General features: G+C 36.6%; 1 protein-coding gene across 3 annotated transcripts in view; it reads right to left on the bottom strand.

Moving 5' to 3' along the window:
• Positions 1–17,315: 17,315 nt before the first annotated feature.
• The window catches only part of SYN2 (synapsin II), a 191,677-nt gene continuing 186,043 nt past the window's right edge, over positions 17,316–22,949 (bottom strand). For 2 of the 3 annotated variants that reach the window (XM_075053289.1, XM_075053288.1), the window contains 2 exons: positions 20,080–20,371; positions 17,316–17,472 (listed from right to left, as the gene is read on the bottom strand). In XM_075053289.1, coding sequence (XP_074909390.1) covers positions 17,337–17,472; positions 20,080–20,371 — 428 coding nt within the window. In that variant the 3' untranslated portion in view covers positions 17,316–17,336. Of the gene's footprint in view, positions 17,473–19,261; positions 19,317–20,079; positions 20,372–22,949 lie in introns of all 3 variants that reach the window. The other variant, XM_075053290.1, reaches the window with a different exon arrangement.

Genomic DNA, 22,949 nt, shown 5'->3' with positions numbered 1-22,949 from the left:
CATCTTGCAATTCTCAACCTGCTATAGACCACAGGTAGCAAGAAATGCACTTTAAAATAGAGGATGCGCTGAGTGCCTATGAAAAAAAGATTAGGACACCTTGTTTGCAGGCAGTGTATCACAACTGCTTATTTAATATAATTAAGAGAAATTCTAAAATGAAAAATAGACTGTGATATAATGAGTACCCATGAGATGTTTCTGGAAGCATAGGAACAGCCAGAGAATGAACCAGAATGTACAGGACTACTGCTCTTCATCAGGTAGGCTACTGTTTGATCTACTTCCCAAGAATTTTTTTCTTGTATTGGAGAAGGACAGATGGGTTGAGGTAAGAAGGAAGGAGGATATCCATGCTACTTTTTTCTCATCTTCCCTGGAGAGTGGAGAGAGAATGGTATACCTGCCACTGAGGCTGGGCCTGGAGACCAATCATAACTCCTTTTAGAAGCAACTTGGCAGAGGTATTGGTGCTAAAGGCCTGTGAATGCTCTTCGGTTCATCAGTAAAGGGCTGGAAGGATAAAATCTATATGAGGATACTTTATTGGGAAAGGGAAACTGAAGAGACAGACATATAATAAAGGAAGAAATAGGAAGAGAAAATAGACGAGAAACTTCAGCTTCTGGATTGCCAGTCATTAAGATTTCCTTATAGACTATTACAGATTTTAGCAGTATGAGTGCTGATTTTGAGGCAGCTAACAAAAATGAGAGCTGTAGCCTCATAACTCAGGCCCTAGCCTGATTGTGGCTGTTGTGTATGCATGAGGCTTTCTTTTTTTTTTTTTTTTTCAGTTATAGTGTTAGTTTTGTTCATCTTCAGCAGCATTTACAACAGAATTAGTCAGACTTCCACTCAACTCAGAAGACATGTTTTTTAAATTAAGCTTCAACCAAAGAACAAATGGATTTAAATAACAGGAAAAAAATGTTTCATAAAACGTTGAAAAGTTCAGTAAAGCCCCAAACTTATAAATTATAGAGGTCTGATGAACCCCCCTGTACTATAGCCTCCATTTTTCTTCATCTTGGCTACACTGTGAATGGCTTTAATGCCACTGCTTTAATTCCCAATGCCTTTGAAATAAAATAGGGCTTTTGCCTTAAACACATGTGAATCTTTCCATAATCTCACCTTCTTTATTCAGAACTTCTAATGTCTGTGTTGCAGTAATTACACTGAGGGTGCTGGAAATTGCGACAACATCAATAGAGTATAGGTGAGATATACACGGGTCATCCACAGGGCAGGTGTACCCTGGTAAGGCTTGTTGGAAACTTTTTCACGTTATACTAGCCAGATGCAGTGATTGCTCTGGGGAAGGGGAGGATGAGAGAATGAGCGTGGGCGGTACACGGGAATTCACTCTGGTTGGCTGAAGGCTCTGCTCTAAGTAGAAATATGCTGACTTTTGTATGTATGTGATAAATGTGTTTTAAGAATAGCAGTGATTTCTTAATCCAGTTTTGCAAGTACAAACAATTACAATGCCTTGTAAAATAGTTGCTTAGATTCCATAGTCCCAATGTAACAAAGATCAAACTGCTTTTCAGCTTCTGATGATCACTTTTACTCCTGTTTGAAGGAGAAGGGGAAGGAATACCAGAGTTTGAAATCAAGTATTTATATATTAATTTCTTTATATGAACTTTTGGGGAAAAACATCAGAAACTGATCCTACTATTTTGTTCTTTATTCATGGGTGGCAGTAAGCATTGGTGGCATTAAGCACAGTTGCTGTTTTGTGCTATAAATTCAATGAGAATTTTCTGATGACCCAGTGCATATCGAAGTACAGAAGAAAAGCATGTTAGTTCTTCAGGACAGAGTGAAACAGTTTTTTCTTAACACTTTCTACATTAGTGATGGGATTTGCTGGATTATACTGTTCTTTTTAAGACACTTGGGAGATGAAAATATTTTATTGCTATATGTATGCATCTATATTTCAGTTTTGAAAGGGAGAGGAAAGCATATAATAACATTTAAGGTCTATATGCCCAAAAGAACCCAAATCTGGATCTTCAGTTAAAATAAGAAATGTGCATTACTGAGGTAGTCTCTTTTTAAGCCCAGTCCCTAATGAACAATGCTGCAGTGGCATTTGAAAACACACAGAAAATAAATCAGCACAATGTGACAGTGTTGGCAGGAATATTTTTTTGTATGTATAAGATAATCCCAGGACTGATCTGGCATATGCTGTCTGAATTGTCTTGCATCCCAAGGCTGAGTTATTCTTCTAACACAAGGCTCAACATTGAAGGTGTTTACCCTTTTAAAGTAGGGATTACAGAATCTATGTACAAAACTACAGGGTAAAAAATTATGAAAATGTGTTTTGTTTTTTAACTGGGATGCTATAATGTTATGAGTTTAATTGCAATTGTATCTTTCCTATAGGTAGTGTAGCCAAGATCTGTTTCAGAGCCCACGGGTGGAAAAAACCCCAAGCCCTGTTTCTCTTCTTTTTCTGTTCCCTCATTTCCCTCCCATCTCCCTATTGTCAACTGGGGGAAATTGGCAATGAGGTTGTGTGTGCGTGTAGTTGGGTTGGGGCCAGGGGAACAACCCCAAAAGCCTCCTTCCTGCAGCTGCAATAAACAAGAAAGTGAAATGTAGTGTGTGCATATACTCAGCCAAAGAACTTGACAGGAAAATTTTAATTGTAGGTTTTTTGGTTTTTGTGTGGTTTTTTTTTTTTTTTGGGGGGGGGGTGTGGGGTAGAGCACTATCTAGGGTTTTTCCTTTACAGCAGGCTTTTAAAATCATACATTAATTTTCAAATGGATTTTGCTATCATATGTGAAATATAGGACATGATTCGGGTATATTTTTGTAGGTCATTCAGTTATTTGTAGCCCACTGTCTCTCTGTTACTCATATTATTTCCTCTTTTTGCAAACCTTTTTCATATGATTTCTTATTGTCTGGAGGCGGAAGTTTCCAAGCTAATGCTGCCCAAACTGAGTTTAACAAAAGAGTAAAAATGAGGAAATGATTAAATGTATTTGAATTTTATCATGCTTTCAGTTTTAATAGCGTTGGAACTCTTAACTGCCATATAAGTAGTTTGGAACAAAAATTAATACAAGTTTGTTGCTGTACCACTTTTAGTAATAACCTCAAGTTTCCTTGTGGCTATGGGCAGTAGAATTTGTCCAACTGAGAAGTGTACACTTCCACTACTCGATTAGGAGTGACTCCCCTATTTGCTGCAAAGTATAGAGTTCATGGCATGTGATTAAGCAATTATATATGCCATTGCCCCCTGCTGGAAAGCATGTGAAATACTTATTTCTAGGTAAAACACACTTGGGGACAGTCTCTTTTTTCTTAGTCATTCAGGAATTAATGTCACTGTAGACATGTTCCTCCTTCCAAATTGAAGAATGGCTTCAGTTTTCAAGATTGAAACGGAACGTAGTCAGTAAATTTAATAGCAGTGTCTCAAAACGTGTTGTGGTATTAAGACAGAGGAAGCTTTATTTTAAAACTACAAGAGAACAGAAAACTGCCCTATTGAGATTTGCTTCACGTATCCACAGTGTTGATCTTCTAAAAAGCATTTATTTGGTTCTTTTCTTTAATACTTTACATTTTGGCATGATAATAAGTAGTCACTCTATCAGACAATATAAGTTCCAATTCAAAACATAGATGTAAAGGTGTAAAACTCTTATGCATAGTTACAAATGAGCTGAGATTAGTTAGTAGCCATCTCACAAAATCAATAAGATTGATCTCCTGAGTGTTTGCATCAGAGGGAAATTGTATCAGATGTTTGTCTGACGTTGGTGGAACTGGGTGTGGTAGCAGTTGTTGAACTGGTGTAATGCCTTAGCTTTTAGCGATGAATGTAAAAGCAAGGAACTTATAACGTGTGAACATGGTATTAACAGCAGCTCAGCCAACAGTGTAATGACTGAAACAGTCATTGAATGACAAATCATTAATTCAATACATAAGCAGTACTACTTTCAGGATCTCTGTGCATTGCAGAAGAGATAAGATAGCAGACAACTTAATTAATGTATCCTACTAATTTTCCCTCTTTTTGCTTTTGTTTTTGATAGTATTGTGATTCAGTATCTTTACAGAAATTTTCACTGTGAGTTTTTTTCTTCCAAAATACGTGGTAATTATATTAATATCAGGAAGCCAACAGCCAAAGAACAGGTACAGAAGTATCTCTACTGAGAAGATGGCAATAGACTTGGAAAATCCATTCTAACCAAATCTGCTGAAGAGAAGAGAGAAGATAGGCCTTTTATGTTTAAGTGAGGTTTTGGCATACATTTTCTGTACACTGTTACAAAAGGTTATGTCCTTGGAGTAAGAAATAATATGGGTCACTAAGTGCAATCATGTATGAATTACATATAGTGTGTGCATTGTGAAGCAAGAGGCTGATGTGAACCATCTTTTCTCTTGATAATTGAAAAGCAAGTCTTTGGAGTCAGGTGCACAGAACTAGCAAACATATATACATATATAAGGTTGAAAAATATTTCATTGTTCAGGGAGCGCCTTGTACTGTTTTTTTTTGTGTGGGTTTTTTTTTTTTAAATTTACTCTGCTTTTGGGAAAATCCTTTTCCTCCCCCAGAAGCATGAAAGACTTGCTAAGACTTGGGGCCCTGTGCTGTTCTCTTAGTTGGAAGATGGTACACAGGGATCCAGTGCAAGTGCACTCGCATACCCATGTGGGCTTCTATCACTGGAGATGACACTGCAGGTAGTGCGGTGCCTAAGGGCTTTGTCATGGAACAGCTCACCTACTGCTCCTCGGTGTTTTTTTTGGAAGGGTCCTATAGCCTCTTGATCTCTGTTGACCAACATCTGGTTGCTGTGGTTTATCTTTCACAATGGAACAAGTCTATTAGTAGTCTGGTATGCTGTTCATTTCATTGCCACTTTTCCTGTAAGGCAGCATAATTGGTCATAGCTGGCAGTTACCTGCTTTTCAGGATTTTTTGGTAAAATAACTCTTTGAGAAGACAGCTGATGCTTTGGACAGAAAGGAGGCTTCTGATTTTTTAAGCAGCATTTTTCTACCCCTCTTTAGCCCTGAAATTTGTATTGGTATCTTGAAAATCATGGAACACAGTATTTGCATTTGGGAAGCAAGTATTTATTTCCTCCATTAAGAATATACCTTGTGAAATACTGATACGCATACTAACCCACACCTCCATTTGTTTAAAATGTAAATGATCCTTGTGCTGGGCAGCGATTAATTTTGCAATGTTATGGCCTTTTCTGGCTTGAATCCTCCTTATAGTACACACCTGATTTTTAGCCTTCATTGATATTAAAGTACATGTAATTGGCTTGTAAATGCATTAGACTCCTTTTGGTGTGGGTTTGATGAATAGAGTATGCTTACCGTAGCAGCAGATTGGATGCCAATATTTCACACAGAAGACCAGTCTCCTCAAAGCCCAGTCTGTTCCAAGAAAGTGGCCGACTCCTACAAAAATGACATAAATTAGTTTAATTATTGTAAAACAACTTTCAATGCTGTTGCAGCAAGATCAGCTAAATGAGCAGAAAATCACTTAGCCTTTTTTGTGTGTGTCAGAAGCTAAGTAACTGGCAGTTTTGATCAGTTGTGCTGTTAAATCACTTTCGATGCTGATTCAGAAGGGCATGTTGCTGAAAACCACAGCTGGCATTAAGATAGTTTTCTAGATTAGATGATGGATTGAATTTTAGAACTGTATTGTGCAAATTGGGCACAAAAGTTAGTCTTGACTTCATCATTATTTCATCGCCTATTTTGGACCTATTGAACTTGATGCAAAGGAAATGGCAGATTTCAAAAATTGTTTTTAAAGTCCCTTTCAAACTTCATGAATATAACCTAGAATATGCACCTTCTTATTTCAGGAGAATGAGCAGACTTTCTGGAACACGGTATAATATTTGACAATGATTGATTGATTTAAATGAATGTATTTTCCTTGTCTGTGTCAATTTTGTCCTCATATGTTTGTAATTGTTAAGGATCTTTTCAGACTCCTTTTCTAAGAATGAGGCTAACTGGAAACGTAGCTTTTAGATTTTTCTAGTTCTTGAAGACAACTTTTTAGATGTCGCATAGCCCAAAGGAAACGTTTAGTCTGTGTCATTGTCTGATGATGAAATTTACTCAGTTAAAGTCTTGTGATATCACGTTAAAGTATGCACAGATTGCAATTGCTTCCTGTCAGTGGTCAAGCAAGTGATTTAAATATTAGAAAGCAGGGACAGAATGGAAAGTAAGGTGTGAAGGTCTGAGTTTTAGTCAGAGGGTGCTGTATTTTTGAGAGCAGAGGAGTCAACTGCAGATGATGCTGAGTGGTGAGGCTGAAGTGTAGATAAAAGGCCAGATACAAGTATAAACTGCCTGCAGTTGGATGTTAACTCCAGTACTCCATGACAGGCCAAAAAAATCAGAAGTGTCCAGGAACAGGTGTAAATTTTCCTGATTCTGCTATTTCTTACCCAAACTGACTGATTCCGTGCAGACTAAAATCAAATATCCAGGTAGTTTTACTCAGTTTTCACAAGTCTTTCTGGTGAGGAAAGGAACATAAGCATGTCTCTTTCACAAGTAACTTGCACAGTTACAATCCTTTTTCAGAAGAAACTTTGGCAATCCTGCCAAATTAACTTTAACTTGGGCTGGCTTAATGTAATGGGTGCAAACTCATTACTTAGAGGGAAGAAGAGACAGACCACAAGAACTGTCCTGCTAGGTCAAACCAATGATCAATATAATTCAGCATTCCATCTCTGACTAATGGCAATACAGGAGGATAATAACAAGATATTTTACATAGTTAATTTTGACAATCATGGTACTTTGGTGTAGTACCCAAAATATGGACTACTGGTTAATGAGAATTTCCTGAGATATTCTATTTTTCTCTTTGAAGTTCTACAGAATGGACAAAATTCTGATTTGAGAGGGCCAAAATCATAGGAAAAAAGGACTAATTAATCACCAGAGTTACCAGGAATGTTTGCTCTCTCAATTAAAATTTAATTCCAAATTAGAATTTCCTGTGCTATGTGTTGTACTAACTTGCAGAAATGAGCTGGTAACTCACTAGGGAACAGCTGCTGGGCTGTTTAAACAAATTTCCTGCTACTACTGCAAAGAAAGCATGTGCTACAATGGTATCAGTGGACTTTGTATGGCTCTTGTACTACTCTGAATGAAGACTGTCAAGCTATTTCTGAGAAATCTAACATCCCCATTTCGCCTTTTTCATGGCATTTTAAGAGAAAGTATTAGTGAAGGTTCACCATCTTCCAACCGGAAAGAAAATGGAAACACATTCTTCTGAACTGCTGAGTCACTGACACTCTGAGCCAAAAGCTGATGCAATTCTTTTATCACCGGAAGATCTCTTTGGTAATCACAGACACACCTCTTATTTCAATAGCTTCGGTGAAGGACTGTTGATTCCTCAGACCTAACCCAGTGTGTACAAACCACTTTTTTGTTTTCTAGTCCCAGCCTTGAAGAATAAAGGTTTAAAATTTGAGAGGCTACAAGGGGCAGATATCTAAGGAAATTTCAGTCTTTTGCCATGGAACTGCAAGGTGGCTTATGCACAGAAATCCAGAGCAAAAGTACTTTTAAAATATGGAACACAATTCTAATGTTTTGATGTGTATTTAATTCTTAACACTAGTTAAAAGTCTTAATTTTGTTCTGTTTGCCACAACAATCTGTTTTTAATTGTAGCAGAAGTTTTTTGAGCTTTAACTGAATGTAAATACAAGCACTATAAAACAACATATTCTCCATTTTCAGTCACTTCTCTAATGTCATACATAATATCAGATTGTATCATTACAACTAAGCAATTTCTGCATGTGACTAAGTTAATAATGTTTTGTTACCAATGGAATGGGGACCAGCAATGCTGTTTCATTTACTTTCTGTGATCAGCTTGATTAAGGAGAGTTGATACTGTCCTAAGAATGTTAAGTTTGACCTGGTAAGAATTGTAATAAAAATGTTACTAACTTCTGCATCAAAGGAATAAGCCCAATGTTAGCAAAATGTTAAACTGGCATTTAAGCTGGCTATAACATTAATATAAATGAAAAAATTACAGGCATTTTCAAGAGAGTTGAGAGAAAGGAGAGATCAATGTATTGCTTGTTTTACTGTTAGAAGCTCTGCAGTTTAAAAAATAATTGATATTCCTTCTTCCACACCCTTCTGCCATAATTATGTAAAGAATCTGGATTATGCTTCCGACTTGATTTAACTGTTTTATAATAAGTCACAAGCATACCTTGCCTACTTGATGATATTCCTTTAAGGTTGTGCCAGTCTTTCCATTATTAAATCATGTTTAGTGTTATATACTGGTTGCTTAAAAAAAATTCATTTCAAGCTTGAACTTGCTATGCATTCTCAGCTAGCCATATGTGTGAGGGAGCACAAAAAACATCAGTACTATCTAGCAACTTAACACAGTATTTTTCAATTTAATGGAAATTTAGGCTTTTCTTTAAAAAAATGTGAAAAAAATGTTTATCATAATGAGGGCTTCAGTGTGTTAGTAGGGAGAATAAGCATAAAAATGAAGATCTGCATTTTGTGTATATGGTCTGTGTGCTGCCCCTATATATTTCTTGCTTCCTGCCCCCCCTCATAAATCTGACCCATTTGTAGAAAATTTGACTTTTGGTTTGAACAGGAAGCAAGCAACTAAAAACAAAGACTTGTGTGTAAAGAGTAGGAAGGACTGTAAGTTTTAAACACAGCAGTTCAGATACACAGATAGGTACAGGAGTCCTAGTTATCCATTCTGCTACTATTCTGACTTATTAGTTTTTCTGAAGTTCAGAATTAGATGAGAATTGAAAGCAATGGTGGGTCTTTTTGTAACCTTTGTAGTTATGGATTTTCCCTGCACATCACCCATCCCCCATGCTCCCATATCCCAGAGAAACACGGAGATTTTGCAACTCAGTATGACTGATCAGTCTAAAGAAATTTTTAGTATGGGATGCCATATGCTTTGTAGAACAGGGCAGAGATTTTAAATAGCTGAATTAATGTTTCGGGAGTGTTCAAAATGAAACACTAGGTCACTACGTAGAGTTCATAGCTGGTCAGTGTACTTGCGCCCCTCCTAAGTTTTATGCATGACCTACTGAAGATCAAAAAGAAATGTTGATTTGAAATACCTACACCCCAAGAAGATGTACTGAAACATATCCGAAAAAGTTACTGTAAGGATAGCAAAATTCCTCTTCCTGGCTTTGTCCTGAAGAACAAGTGTAACTTTATCCAGCAGCTCCATTTCCCAGCATGCTTCTGCTGACTCTAGTAACACACATTTTTATGCTTTTGGTCTAAAAAGTGACCTGGGTTGTAGTCTTTCTTGGACATTATTATATTTTATGCCTCATTTTTCAGAACAGATTATTGAATTCAGTCTTCTCATTCATCCAGTTTTTATTATCGGCTGTTTGTAAAGAGAACTCAGGCCCCTTAAGATAAGCCTCCAGTTTGGTTGGGGCGGGGGGGGGAGCTTTTGTTTGTTTTGGGGGTTTTTTTTAAACCTATTTTAGGCTTTTGCTGTTCTCAGAGAGAGCTAAGATAATAAACTCATCTTAATACCTCTTCGGAAGGTACATGTACTGTATCTGTAAGTCTGATGTTGTGAACACCGCTCACATCCAAGCTCTCAACTATGAATGCATCCTGTGCTAATGTCTAATGCTATGTGGAATTGCCAAGTGGTCTTTTATCCAAATACTTACTAGGCTGGGGACTGCTTAATCTCCGAGATCAGGGAGACTTATTCTGATGTGGCTGTACACTCTAGACAGTTAAATTTGCAGAAATCCACTGAAGGCAGTTTGCTTTTCAGAAGTTGCTGAGGGCGTAATTTGGCTTTTTGCAGTTTGAGGGTGGGCTGTTTAACCTGAACAAGTTCCAGCTTGTTCAATTATAATTTAACAATATATTTTCCCCATACTTGCTGTGTTCCTCCCAAGAGATGCTTGCATCTCCTTGATGCATGAAAGGATACCTGTATTTAATGTACATATTAAATAAGTCTGTAAAGTAAATTCTCACATAATTTTACATTTAAAAGTACTATTTGAGGTGTGTGTGTATATATAATTTTGTTAGATGCATGTATAGAAATAAAACAGTCTTTGCTCTTCCCTTTTGTACCTCCTCAAGACATGTAATCTACAAAGCAGGAGAATTGCATGATAAAATGTGCCAGAGTGGAATGCATAATTATTCCAGAGGAGGGTAAGTCAGTTCAGAACTTGTACTAACATTCTTAAGGGCAGCAGGAGTCTTCTTGCCATGAAATTACATCAGCTCTCTATGGCCCAGAGTCAATGCACATGCTTTCCCTTTCTAGTAAAAGAAAGGTGTGAAAAATGCTAATGTCTTCAAAAATGTACTGTAGAACAAAGCTGAGTAAACGAATATACATTATAGTGTGGTGTTCACCTGTAAGTGAACTTGGGTTTAAGGGGAGAAGAGATTGAGACATTGTACTTTTAAAACAACCATTTCACTTTTTTAATAGATTAAGTCATGACTTGCAAACAGACAAAAAACATCTAAATAAGAAAAAGAATGCTTCCTTGATCCTAGTTCAGAGACATTCCCATAACAGGTGGGGCAGAGGCCTTTAAATTACAGGTCTCCTCTATAGACCCAAATTTGTTACAATTCCATCAAGCAATGAGGAAAAGACGTTTTCACAGTAAATAGCAGTGGATGTGGCTAGCAACACCCATTTTCAAGATGCTTAAAAGATTAATGTTTTGTTGGGATTGTGTAGTAACAATATCAGAGGTAGAATCTCTTCTATATGGAATCACTACCCAGTTTTCTAGGAGTCTTAAGATGAAGCATACAGCACTTAATGCTAACTAATATACTTAAATTGTCACCAAGACAGTTAACTAATGCAGCTCAGCACAGTTGTGATTTACTATCATTTCTGTGTAGTAATTAGGCCTGGTTCAGCTAGTGGATAGGGAGTGACTAATTTCCATTTCCCCATGAGGAGAGGGGAGGAAAGGAGCATTTCCTTTTTCTTAAACTAGAATATTTGGCATTTACAGCTGTTTGGTGGACCTATTGTGCAAAACAAGTCGTACATGGACTGCAAACTGACATGGCACTTTGGCAGCAGAATTTGTTTGCACACTATATTCTAGTGGCAGTCTCTTTAGCAGCACACCATGTTTCTTACTGCATGTGGCCAGTGGAGTATGTGGTCTCAGGCTATGCATGACTGAAGAAAAAAGCGTATGTGGGGAAAACAGGCCTAAATATACATCCACGCTCACAAAACTATTGTTAACGTGGGTTGCAAAGAAAGAAAAATGTGCAAAAAGCAGAGACTACAGGAGCTTGGCTTGAACCAGCCAAAACTATGAAGTATTCAGTGATGATAGATACAGTCAGGATAGTAATCTACTGCTTAAAGGGCCCATCTGGAAGATTTACATAATCATCAGTTGGAGAGATCTGTACAGTAGATCTCCAGTTAGGGCACATTTGGCAAGTGAGGTGTTAGCTTATGGCATTCTGCACTTAGTAAAAGGATGCTTTGCCCCCTCTTCTTTCTTTGTATGTTAAAACTCCTCCTAACTTTAGGGGAGGAGGCATATTATGACTGAAACTGTGAGATGCTCACATTTTATTACAGTGGGTGGGAATGAAATAAATATATTCTTCTCTCACATTGACATCTTTTTCTGATTATCTGAAAAATTTTTGCCCAATAGCTCCAGTTCCCACAAACAACATTTCAGGAGAATGGCAGAATTTTATGTGAAATACCTGAGGGGTAGGGGAAAAGAAGCATCAGCTTATCCTGTTTTTCCTTAACAGCAGAACTTCTAAAAAAATCTAACATCCGTGGACCACGTTAATTCTCTGAGTGATCATCTTCACTGTTCTGAGTTACAATAAAATCAAAACCACACTTCAGGTTTTGCTGCAGCCTCCAAAGGGCACATGGCAGGCTAATGAAGCACAGCTCTTGTTAATTGTAGTTTCATGCATCTAAAGTACTGTCTACTGTTTCTTCAGTATTGCAGTAATTCTGTAACTGATGGAGCAGATCTAGCTGCATAATTTTAAGCCCCTATACTAGATTACCTCTTAGAAGTGCTTGTCACTCACACACTTGCAACAGACTTTTGAGAAGTAGCTCCCAAATTAAAAAATGGTTAAGTATCAGCCCATATGTACTACTTCTTTCTTTTCATGTCTCATCTGGATAGACAAAAGTTCTTTTGTATTGCTTGTCTAGGTACTTTTAAAATCTACATAATCTTTTGCCAAATGTTCATTCTTAGTTAAGAAAGCAAGAGAAGAACATGAACAATCAGCTTTCATGTTTTTACTACTTACTCTAGCTATCTTCATGGTGCCAGCAAGCATAGGTCAGTGCAACACAATAATAACAACTCAAAATCTTGCCTTTAAACAGAAATTCAGCTACTCCTCAGAGCTTATAAATCCTTAAAGTAGAATTTGGCTGATTGGGATTGGTCAGAAAAACAGGCACATGTGAATAAAGTAAAAAAGGTTGGGAGGAGAGATAAATGCTAACAAAACCCACGTGTATAGAGTTAAGGTCCCAATTAATCCATTCTTGGTCTTGTCAGGTTAGCTTACATTTTATCCAGTTTCTGTTACCTGTTACGATCCATCACTTTTATTGAGCAAAGTTTTAGCCATAAAGCCAAGTACCTTCTCCTCCATAATATGTATCCTGTACTGGGAAACTTAAATGTCAAGTAATGTGAAGTGGATCAGTTTTTAAACACCACATTCACCCTTGGAAGTTCTGAGCAATGCTACTGCTAATTAAAGTCAAAACTCCGGTCCCAGTAAAAAATACAAAATCTGCCTTTTTTTTTTTTTTAATTGATTCTCTTTCTAATTCTTTGTAACATAGTCTGTGGGAAAAAAAACCCGTGTTTCTTTTACTCCTGGTCTATCTTAAAGTGAAAGAGGGGGATAGTCTTTCTGTTGTTGTTCTTGGCTTATTTTAAACTTAAAGAACTCACTTGATACTCTAGACATTATTTGAATTCTTTCTCTTTTTACAAAAGTTAAATTTTATTTGCATTCTTTCTTGAATTAATTTTTGAGCTGCAAGAGTCTAACTACAGATGAGCAAATCAATGTTTCATGAAACTTAATGCAAGCTATCATCTTGAGGTGGAATATTCTTCCTTAGAAAATCTGAGGAATTAGAGGAAATGAGGAAATGAGGAAAACAGGATTTTACAAATTTGGCTGCTTATTTACATGACTGAATCTGCATTTGGAAAACTAACTACTAATTTTAGGTACCTATTTTGAAACTTTTGATACGAGATTTTAAAAACATCTTAAAAAAAAAAAATTGCTTGTTTAGGAATGTATGTCTAATAAAAAGCATTTCCATGTTGTAGACATGTATTGTCATTCAGAACTTAAACTCATTTGTGCTGGCATATGTGACAGCTTAGATCATCTTTCTTAGATTACTCTGAGGCAATAATCACTTCTAGTTATTTTTGGTATGGAAAAAGAAGCTCTACTAGTGATCAAAATTTGCAAATGCTTCTTTCTTTGCAGCACTGTCTTGCTAAACAGCTTTATTTTGCCAGAGGAAGAAGAAAGGCTGAGCTCAATTGAGTTGCCTCTTACTGCATGCCGGAATGGTTACAAAGGATAAGATAGCTGAGTGTCCAGACATAAAAGGAAACTTAGTCCCAAACATTGGCAACTAGTGCCATTTTATATCACCTTTGTATATCCTGCCTAGCCTCCAACTGCCATTTTAGTATAGCCCAGGTCTTCCACAGATCCTGTATCATACCTGCCAACCCCCGTGTGGCTATCCTGGTTACCAAGATAGGCATTGCGATACGAGATCTAAAAGGGCACTAGATAGCTATGTTGGACTTACTCAGTCACCTGCTTCCTACCCAACCTCACTGGAAGCTGCTGTTGATGGACAACTTGCTAGGAAATTTATTTGTAGTATTCAACCAAATACTGACAACCACCATGTCAATGCACAGACAATATGCACTGACTTTTTCAATTTTGTAAATAGGAGCTTTATTGTATGTGATAAGTTCATTGAGACAACATTGGCTCAGAGAAGTGACTTTGTTCTTGCGGAGTAGGAAGTATACAGAGTACACACAATATTTACAGAGTACCTTAGTACTATTTTGACTAATTTTTACCAGAGAGTTAGTGGTTGTTTCAAAGCTAGATTAGTCACTTTGTCCATAATTATAATCTCTTGAAATCTGCTTCAGCGTTTTGAATTGGCTTCAGGCCTAATGGTCAGAAAATGGCTCCATCTCAATCTTAAGACTAAACTTGATTGGTAGCTTTTGTAGATTTCATATTATCCTGACTAATAAGTGAATGATGAAAAAAAGATGGAGTGCTGTGCATAGAAACCTGTGGCATCATAAGCTGCATCTGCACGGAAAAGGTGCAAATGAAGTACAGACCTTATGTTCCTAGTCTAATGTTCATAAAGATGAACTATCACAGACACTCCAATTATTTCTGTGTTACCATTTACGCAACCCGAGATAGCATTACATTGGATAACTGGGTATTTAGAGCTTGCACGTGAATTCAAAGCACAATCTGTTTAATGAAGTAGGACAAAATGAACAATAAATGTTTGAATAGACTTTTTATAAAAACTGATTTTTTCTGATTAGTATTTTGGAGATGTGTTATAGATTGCTTAAAAATGTCTTAACCATGAAACACTGCATAAGGAACATGAGCATGCATCAGCTTGCATGTCACACGCTTTAGCACGCTTGGAGGTATAAAGAAGTTTTGGCATTGTGGAGAGGCAATGTGTTATGTACATTGTGTGGGAGGATACACCATGCAGATTTGATTGCATCATCTTGCTCTCTTTTTTCTTTTCTTTTCTTTCTTTTTTTTTGTTGCAGATGGTAAAACAAAGACTGTAGTGAAACCCGTTTTCTCCCAGGAAGAGGTGGGAGGGAATTTTATATGAGCAAGAAACTTTGCCTCAAGTCGAAATCTGGTGCCTGGACTAATGAACTACCTGTAATTCATATTGTACTAAGTATTGCTGAAACTAGGCATGTACTAATCATGAACCATGCCAAACTATGCATAATTACTATGCTTTCTCTGTAGCGGTAATTAATTTGCGTTAGCAACTTTGATTAATCTTTCTAATCTAAAAGTAAAGTGCTTCTCAGACATGAAAGGCTCTATAACTGCTCAGGGTTGTTATTGCAGCCCAACGAAGGGTGTTTCAATCCAGTGGGGGGCAGGAGGGGGACAAAACTTTAAAAAATCAAAGTATAGCTGATATTTATGAACTAATGAAAACTATTAACAGTTAAATCATTCTGTTTTGCCACAGAATTCATTGTCTGAACTACAGGCTTCTGTACACAGTACATTCCTCCTGAAAGAAAAGAGAGTTGTCATTAATTCAGTAAGAGGGTTTCTGTGAGGGCTGTTCCACAAAGACAAGGGTTATATGCCAAACAGAGGGACCGAGATTCCACCTTATAGCTGGCAATGCTATGTATTTAACGTTAGTAATGTCGCAGTGCAAACTTACCCATAAATTCATTTTAGTCTTAACCTGGAGGAAAGCATTGTTCTAGGCCTGATTGTTCAACTATGATACTGAGTCAGTCCTCATTGTCAGTCCAAAAAGGGTGTCATTTGTGTTGCCTGTGAGTGACGTGGACATGCCTGCTTTTCAGGAAATACGTATGCTAAAATCATCAACTTAGACTATGTTGACAAACAGAGAGCTATCAGATGTTAATGTATGAACTAAATTCTGACATCACTGGAGATTATAAAGTTTCCATACTTCATTGCCAACCTCCTGGCCCAAGCCAGGCTCTTCATCCAAAGGAATCCATAACTGCTGAAAGGACTTATGTCATCAAATGGTGATTGTGATTTACCTAGACTTCGTATCTATCAGATCTACAAGAGGTAAAATAGATGTGTCCCTACAAACCCATTACAAATCCCATAGGCTTTTTAAGTTAACGTTGTGTTGCTCATTTTCTCCCTTAGACATGCTAATATTACACTTAATTTTTCTTGTTTCCCCTGTTAGCACTGTTTCCTGGCAAGGACTACTGCCGCATATAATTCATGATAGGCAGAATGACATGATAATCATTTGGAAATGGATAGTCTAGAGATTACTAATGAACTTCAGTTTGATTTAGATAATTTAAAAAAAAATGCTGCTATTACCTTAAGTCTGCGCTCAATTCTATTTTTGCAAGTTAGGGAAATATTTTTAAAATACATAACTTATTAGAGAATGTAAATGTGATTCCTAGAATTAATAATTTTTTATGATGCTGATTCAAAAAGGGAATTATTTGTGATAGTTTATTTTCTTACAGTTGTGGTTTGTGTCCAAATATTTTATAACCATAAAGCTACCTTTTTGATATCAGTCAAAACAGACAATATATATTGATGTTGAAACAAGCTTTGTAGAAGACATTTTTTTAAATCAGGCATGGGACTTTACATTTATTAGAAGGTGTTCACAAAAATAAGGGTAACATCATGCATATTCTTTGCAACTAAACCCAGTTATGGTTACAATTTGGAAATAAATTTAAATAGACATATGGAGATACAGTAGTACATATACACTCTATTTATGACATTAAGTTAGTGTACTGATAACAGCAATACATCAGAAGTCTACAACCAGCTGATGGAAAGATTGTATAAGGAGGAAGAAACTGCTTCAATTTCTTACATTATATATGTGGCTTTACAAGAATGTCAATGTGAACTGCCTCCTAAATTTAGGAGGCAAGAACAAGTCAAGACTATACTTTTGCAGTACAAAACATTTACACACAAAATACACATGCATTGCAATGCATTGGAAATGGGTAAAGCAAGGAGAAACCCATTACTCAATGCTTTATTAACACAATTCTACAAAGGAGTCTCAAATAGGATTATATAGTTCAGTCACAGTAAGGCCACAATATTACAATGGATAAGGACCTTAGAATTTGGCATTCTGTGTTAGTAATAGAACCCTTCCTTCTTTATAGATTTTTATACATGTTCCTGAATGGTATCCCATCAAAGTCCTCCTTTTTTTTTTTTTTTTTTTTTTTTTTTTTTTGTAAGTTTAGCATATTGCTTAATACAACAGTTAGCACAGTAGAGAAGGGTACTGTCACAGGGCAAACAAAACCTATGTAACATTCACGTAGTTTTTAGACTATACGCTAGGTGCATTTAGATGAAGCTGGCTAATCAGAAAAGAGACTAGCAAAGGATTTCCTCAAGTTTCGAATAGTTTCAGCTTTTGCTTCATCTTCATTCACAGATGATCGGAAGAAGGATGATTCTGTGAAACTGAAGGCATTTGTCAAAGACTGCGACTTGCTGCAAGACAAAAATGCAACATGTTTTGTATGTTCATATTGTCTACCAGTTTCCATCTACATATAACTTTTATAAATAACAAGAAAAGGAAAAACATCCATGAGATGTAGACAGTTTACATGTGAACAAAATGGACATTCAACACAAGCAATTTAGTTAGATGTAGCATACAGAGCTGCTGCAACACAGCACATTCCTTCTGAACTTTGATTTGAGAAGTGGGATAATGTTTTCTTTAGAGAACACACTGCTTTTTTTACAGATCTGAAACATTGTATTCCAGTAAATTGGATGATGTAAATTAGAACTTGAGGAAAAAGTGGGCCTGCATGCTAAATCCAAATCACCACCCAACACAGGATGATTAATAATTGTGTTCTTCAAGGCTGCAAACTGTTATGCCCAAAGAAAAATTAGGTATATTGGCAAGAGTTTGAAGAATGAATCCTAAAGTGGTAATGTGTTCTCTCTCTCTCTATATATATATATTTAGGATTTGATCCTTAATGGAGGCTTAATGACACTTTATATCTTTAAAAAAATTCCCTAAAGCAGATACAATTTTTCTTGTCTATGAGCAGTTAGTCTAGCAATGTTATTCTGTTTTTAGTGCTATCATGTAACTACAGCACAAGTTTCTGTAACCATAAGTAAAATAACATACAAAAAGGAAAACATCTGAGGTTTAAAACTTAGACTCATGACTTGTCAGATGAAATAATATTTAAAATGTAGGCTTGAATTTAAATAGAAAAAATGAATGAGTTATAATCTTTTTACAAAGACATCCATGCCTTAGTAAAACTAGGTAACTGATTTCATTTTTATCTCAGTACAATAATAGGATTTCAATTTTGGCTATAGTAAAACTGAAATGCTTTTCTTATTCAGATTGTCTTATACTCTTCATGGTTTGCAACTTCTCTGCCTCTAAACTAATAATGTACAGCAAACAGTGCTACAGGCGTTTTAGGTTTTTCATAAATTATAGTTGTGCTAATGAGAATAGACTGATAAATGTTTGTTTGTACTCACTGAAAGAGGGAGGGTGGGAAGCAGCACTTGACTTGATTAGTAACACAATAAGTAGCCTAATTAAATATTTATTCACAGATTAATAACATGTACATACAGGTTAGGCAACAGCATGTGGGTGAATACAAAGCATACACATGCAAATAGATAGAGTTAATCCTACAGGCAGGAGATCTGAGTCTTGGTGTGGACCTAAAACTGCTTCTTGAAAGTTAGAAACACTACTCTTATTATGGCTTGGATCTTAAAAACTTTAATTTCTCCTTTTTTATTTTATTTTAAATAGAGACTATTCTCTTCCATTTGTGGAAGAGGAAAATGAATCTAGATTTGAGCAAGGAGCTAAAGGAAAGGGAGAAATCTGGGAAACAGTATGTGGTACAGTTGTTCTGTACCTGTTCTTAACTGTTTTTCCTAAATGTCAGAAGTTCCCGAGTTAAGTTTCAAACCATAAAGTGGTTTCCATCTTGCTTAAGAAAATCGACCTCCCTACTCTCTACGTATACTTAAATAATGGATGAATTACTCTGAGTTTTATGATTATAAAACAGAATAAAGAAATACACTGTCCTAGGAAGGCAAGGAAAATATTGTCATCTTTGCATATTGTCACCTAACACATCTTTTCCACTGAATTGTGCTCAGGTGAGGACTCAGAATTGGTTCACACTAGTAGTAGCATATGAGTGGGTGAAAAAAGGGGATCTGCGTTACTTGGATGCAACAAAGACTACATGCCAGTCTTTGTACTTACCAAAACAAGTAGAATGTGTCTGTGACTCTACCGGCAATAGTGTGTGTCAGGATCACTATGTTGAAAAAACAGCAAATCATTGCTAATACTGTCCCCATGTTTTTTGTTCACTGGGTTTAAGCTGTGAGAGGGGATATAGCTACAGATCCTTTCCATATTCTTTACTGTAGCACGCAGCTGGCTAGATATAGCAACAATAGCATGCTGTGCATTAAGGAATCTTCCAGTAGCAAGCTAACTACAGACAGTTTTCTGTGCAGGTCCTGCCATCTTCTCTGGAAAGGGCCTGTGTGAATTGCTTGTGCTGTACAGTCAGTAGCAATGTATAACCATGAACGAAGTGCAACCGTAAAAGAAACGCAGTTCGGCAGTCACGGTCTAGCATGTTCATTGGGATTGTTTCTGAGATGATAGGCCTTTTGCAACTGGAATCTGTTGTCTGAGTGACTGCAAGGTTAAAAGTTTAAATAGATAAGACTTCCTCTTTTCTGTGCAGGCTTACAGCACACCCAGATCATGAGTCAGTGACATAAAAAGGAGAAAACAAATACGAGAAAGATGATGAGTTTTCAGACCTAGTTGGGGCAGAAATTACACAACTAATAAATGAAATTTTGTGTAGTGCTTAGGATATAACTAATGATACTGTCTTACTAATCATAAACAGAGAATAAGCTTTTTGAAATGTTTTAAGCTCATTTTAGACTCAGGAACATATGTACATTTTTTTTCTGAATATTAGACCAACTCCCAAATTACAGTTACGACAACAAACCTGTGTTATGAGGGGAAAAGAAAATGGATAAAGCAAATCTTACTTAAGTTGCGGATGAGACTGAGGCTTCTGTTGTGGAGCAGGCTGTGGAGCGGGCTGTGGAGCTGGCTGTGGAGCAGGCTGTTGAGCAGGCGGTGGCTGTGGCTCTGCTTCCTTTGATAATCTGGTGCTGGAAGGACCTTGAGCCTGGGGACGTGGTTGCTGAGTTGTAGGTCCAGGTGGACGCTGTGGCTGGGAAGTTGAGGGCTTTGCTGACTGCCCAGGGGGGTACATGCGCTGTGGCTGCAATGGCTCCTGGCTTTGTGATTGCATTCCTTGGGGTTGCACTGGGCCCCCTAGGTTCAGTACAAGAAAAACTTCATAATGTTATAGTATCAAAGAATTCTTACTAGATTTCATATCCAACACTTTAAAATAATCCTTGAATGTGATTAATTCTACTTTTGAGGCAAAACTCTATTAATATGGACTGCAGTTTCATGTAGTCAATACTACTAATCACAGCTGGTACATTAATAACTTGCTTGGAGCCCCTATGATTCATCCTTAAAATTGCTAAGAAGTACCAAATTTATCCCAGCAGTAGTAGTACTGACTTCAGATCAAATCAATGGAGTTACACTCAGTATCATTTTGGCCCAGCTCAAGGAGAGGCTGCAAGATAATTGAATATACCAGTAATATCTACTTCAGCAATACAGCTACTATTTTCTGTGTAGTTATTGCAGTTTTGTTCCTCCAAAGTTTTAAAATTATTTCTGTAATATTCCTCTTATAGCAGTAAAAAAACTTTATACTGAAATTTTCCAGCTAATTTAAAGTCTTTTGATAACTTATTTAACCCCTTAGTGAAATATGTCAAGAACATTACAAGAAACACATAAAGTCATTACTAATTCTTTACCAAGATCTTTCACTGAGAAGGAAGTATGCTGGCAAAATACTGTATCAAGTGTGAAACTACAATGTGTAGTAGAGACTTAGGTTGTGAAATCCATGGCTGAAAGATGCTATATCATCATAGACAGTTTTTTTTCCTGCTTTCTGACTGAAATAGTGCTGTGTCAGATATCAGTGGGCATGCTGCTGTTATCTCATATGAGAAGTCTGAATGTGGTTTTCTGGGCTGATAGTTGTTATAACTGAATCTTTATTCTTGCATGTGACAAGGCACACAGGACATCTGAGTTAAGGGGAAGAAAGGACAGGATGAAATTCTGAGGTATTTGTTTATATCTTTCAGTCAGGGTAAGAGCTTTGCTTAACAGTAAATATTATAGAAGACAACTATCTAGATGTTCTGAACATTTGGGCATTTTTAATCTTACATAGATATTTAGTGCAAGTAAAAGACTTAATCTATTCAGGTCTCTAAAAGAAAACCTTCATATCTGGAAGTACTGCTGCAATACATGATTTTTTTTTTTTTAATTGCTATTATAGTTAGCTTTCCAGTTACTATATGAATTCCAGTGTAAGTGTCTAAGAACAGCACGTACTAATGCTTCAGTAAGTTTTAATACAGTTGTAGCAGTGTGTTGTGGTGTAGAAAGATAAATAGCACGTCCTGTATGTTAAGGAATGTGCCTTCATTGTTTATTAATTTGAACCACTTTTGTAGGAAATATTTGAAGGTGATAACATGGTCTTGCAACATCTTAATAAGGTTCGTTTTCTTATTAGTCTCCTTTCACTCAATATTGAAAAACAGAAAGGTTTCTTTTCCCCACTTGTACATACAGGCTTGAATGCCAGAAACTTTACACTGAAGACAGATATAACTTTCTTTTATTGCACATTAAGCTGTACAAGATATTTCACATAAAAGATATACTGCTGTCACACTTCCAGCATTTGCTCACTTTCTTGCAGCTGGGTTGTACAAAAGGCAACAATCATGAAAGAAACTTTTACCAAAAATAACTCAACAAAACTGAACATTAAGCCTACACTGTAAAACATCTGTTCCCTGTTACCCACAACATTGCACCTAAGCATGCTTACATGCAGAGAGACATTTTGGCTTGCTTCTTGTCTGTGGTATGTAGCAATAGTGTGTGCCCTTGTAAATCCTTTACAGTCAACAAGCTGAAATCCTATCTGAAACACCCATCTCTTCTTTGCACACACAACTCACAAATGTCGTGTGAAAAGCACTTGTGAATACTTGCACTACTACATGCAAAAAATACCAACTGCTTTAAATAAAATCAATCATCAGATTCATTTCTTCACCCCAGGGCAGTATGGTTTATTCACTTTTATGGTGTCTGGAGGTAAGGATTTGTGAACCTGATTCTAAGTGGAATTTTCTTAATATAGAACAAAATAGCCAATGCCATCGTTGGGATGATCACTGACCCAGACAAATGCTGATCACTAAAGCAAAATATTCATGTAATTTACTGATAGGTAGTAAACAGTAGCACTTACCACAAACATTTAAATAGCTAATAATGCATACCTTAATTCTCATCTTACCAGCCAGCTTGTACAAATAAAAGAAACACTAAGAATGATGATTCTCACTGATAATTTTTTCCAGTGTTTGTAGGGAAAACAGAAGTAGAACATAAGGTTGTTTTCCCTTTAAACAAAATTGTTTGCACTAAACTAATGGCCACTACTCATCTTTGTACATATTCAAGATTGAAATTATAGTTTTGTGGCTCACTTGCAACTAAGCTTTATGGTATGCTAGCAGTGTGTAGCTTGTGATTCTAGGCTAGATTTCTCACAACAGATTAACTGCCTGCCTGTGTATTTCTTGTAATACTACATTATAAATTGGTTACGCAAAAATCGCAAATAATTTACCTACAGAAAATCTAGCAGTTGTCAGGCATCTCAATTCTTTTTGCATGTTTGATTTCAAGCAGTTATTATAAACCCTATTTATGTGGATAACGCTGG

The sequence above is a fragment of the Buteo buteo genome, chromosome 21 (assembly GCF_964188355.1).
Source record: "Buteo buteo chromosome 21, bButBut1.hap1.1, whole genome shotgun sequence".
Taxonomy (NCBI): Eukaryota; Metazoa; Chordata; class Aves; order Accipitriformes; family Accipitridae; genus Buteo; species Buteo buteo.
The sequence above is the reverse complement of the archived record's forward strand: the minus strand, read 5'-3'. Positions and strand labels throughout refer to the sequence as shown.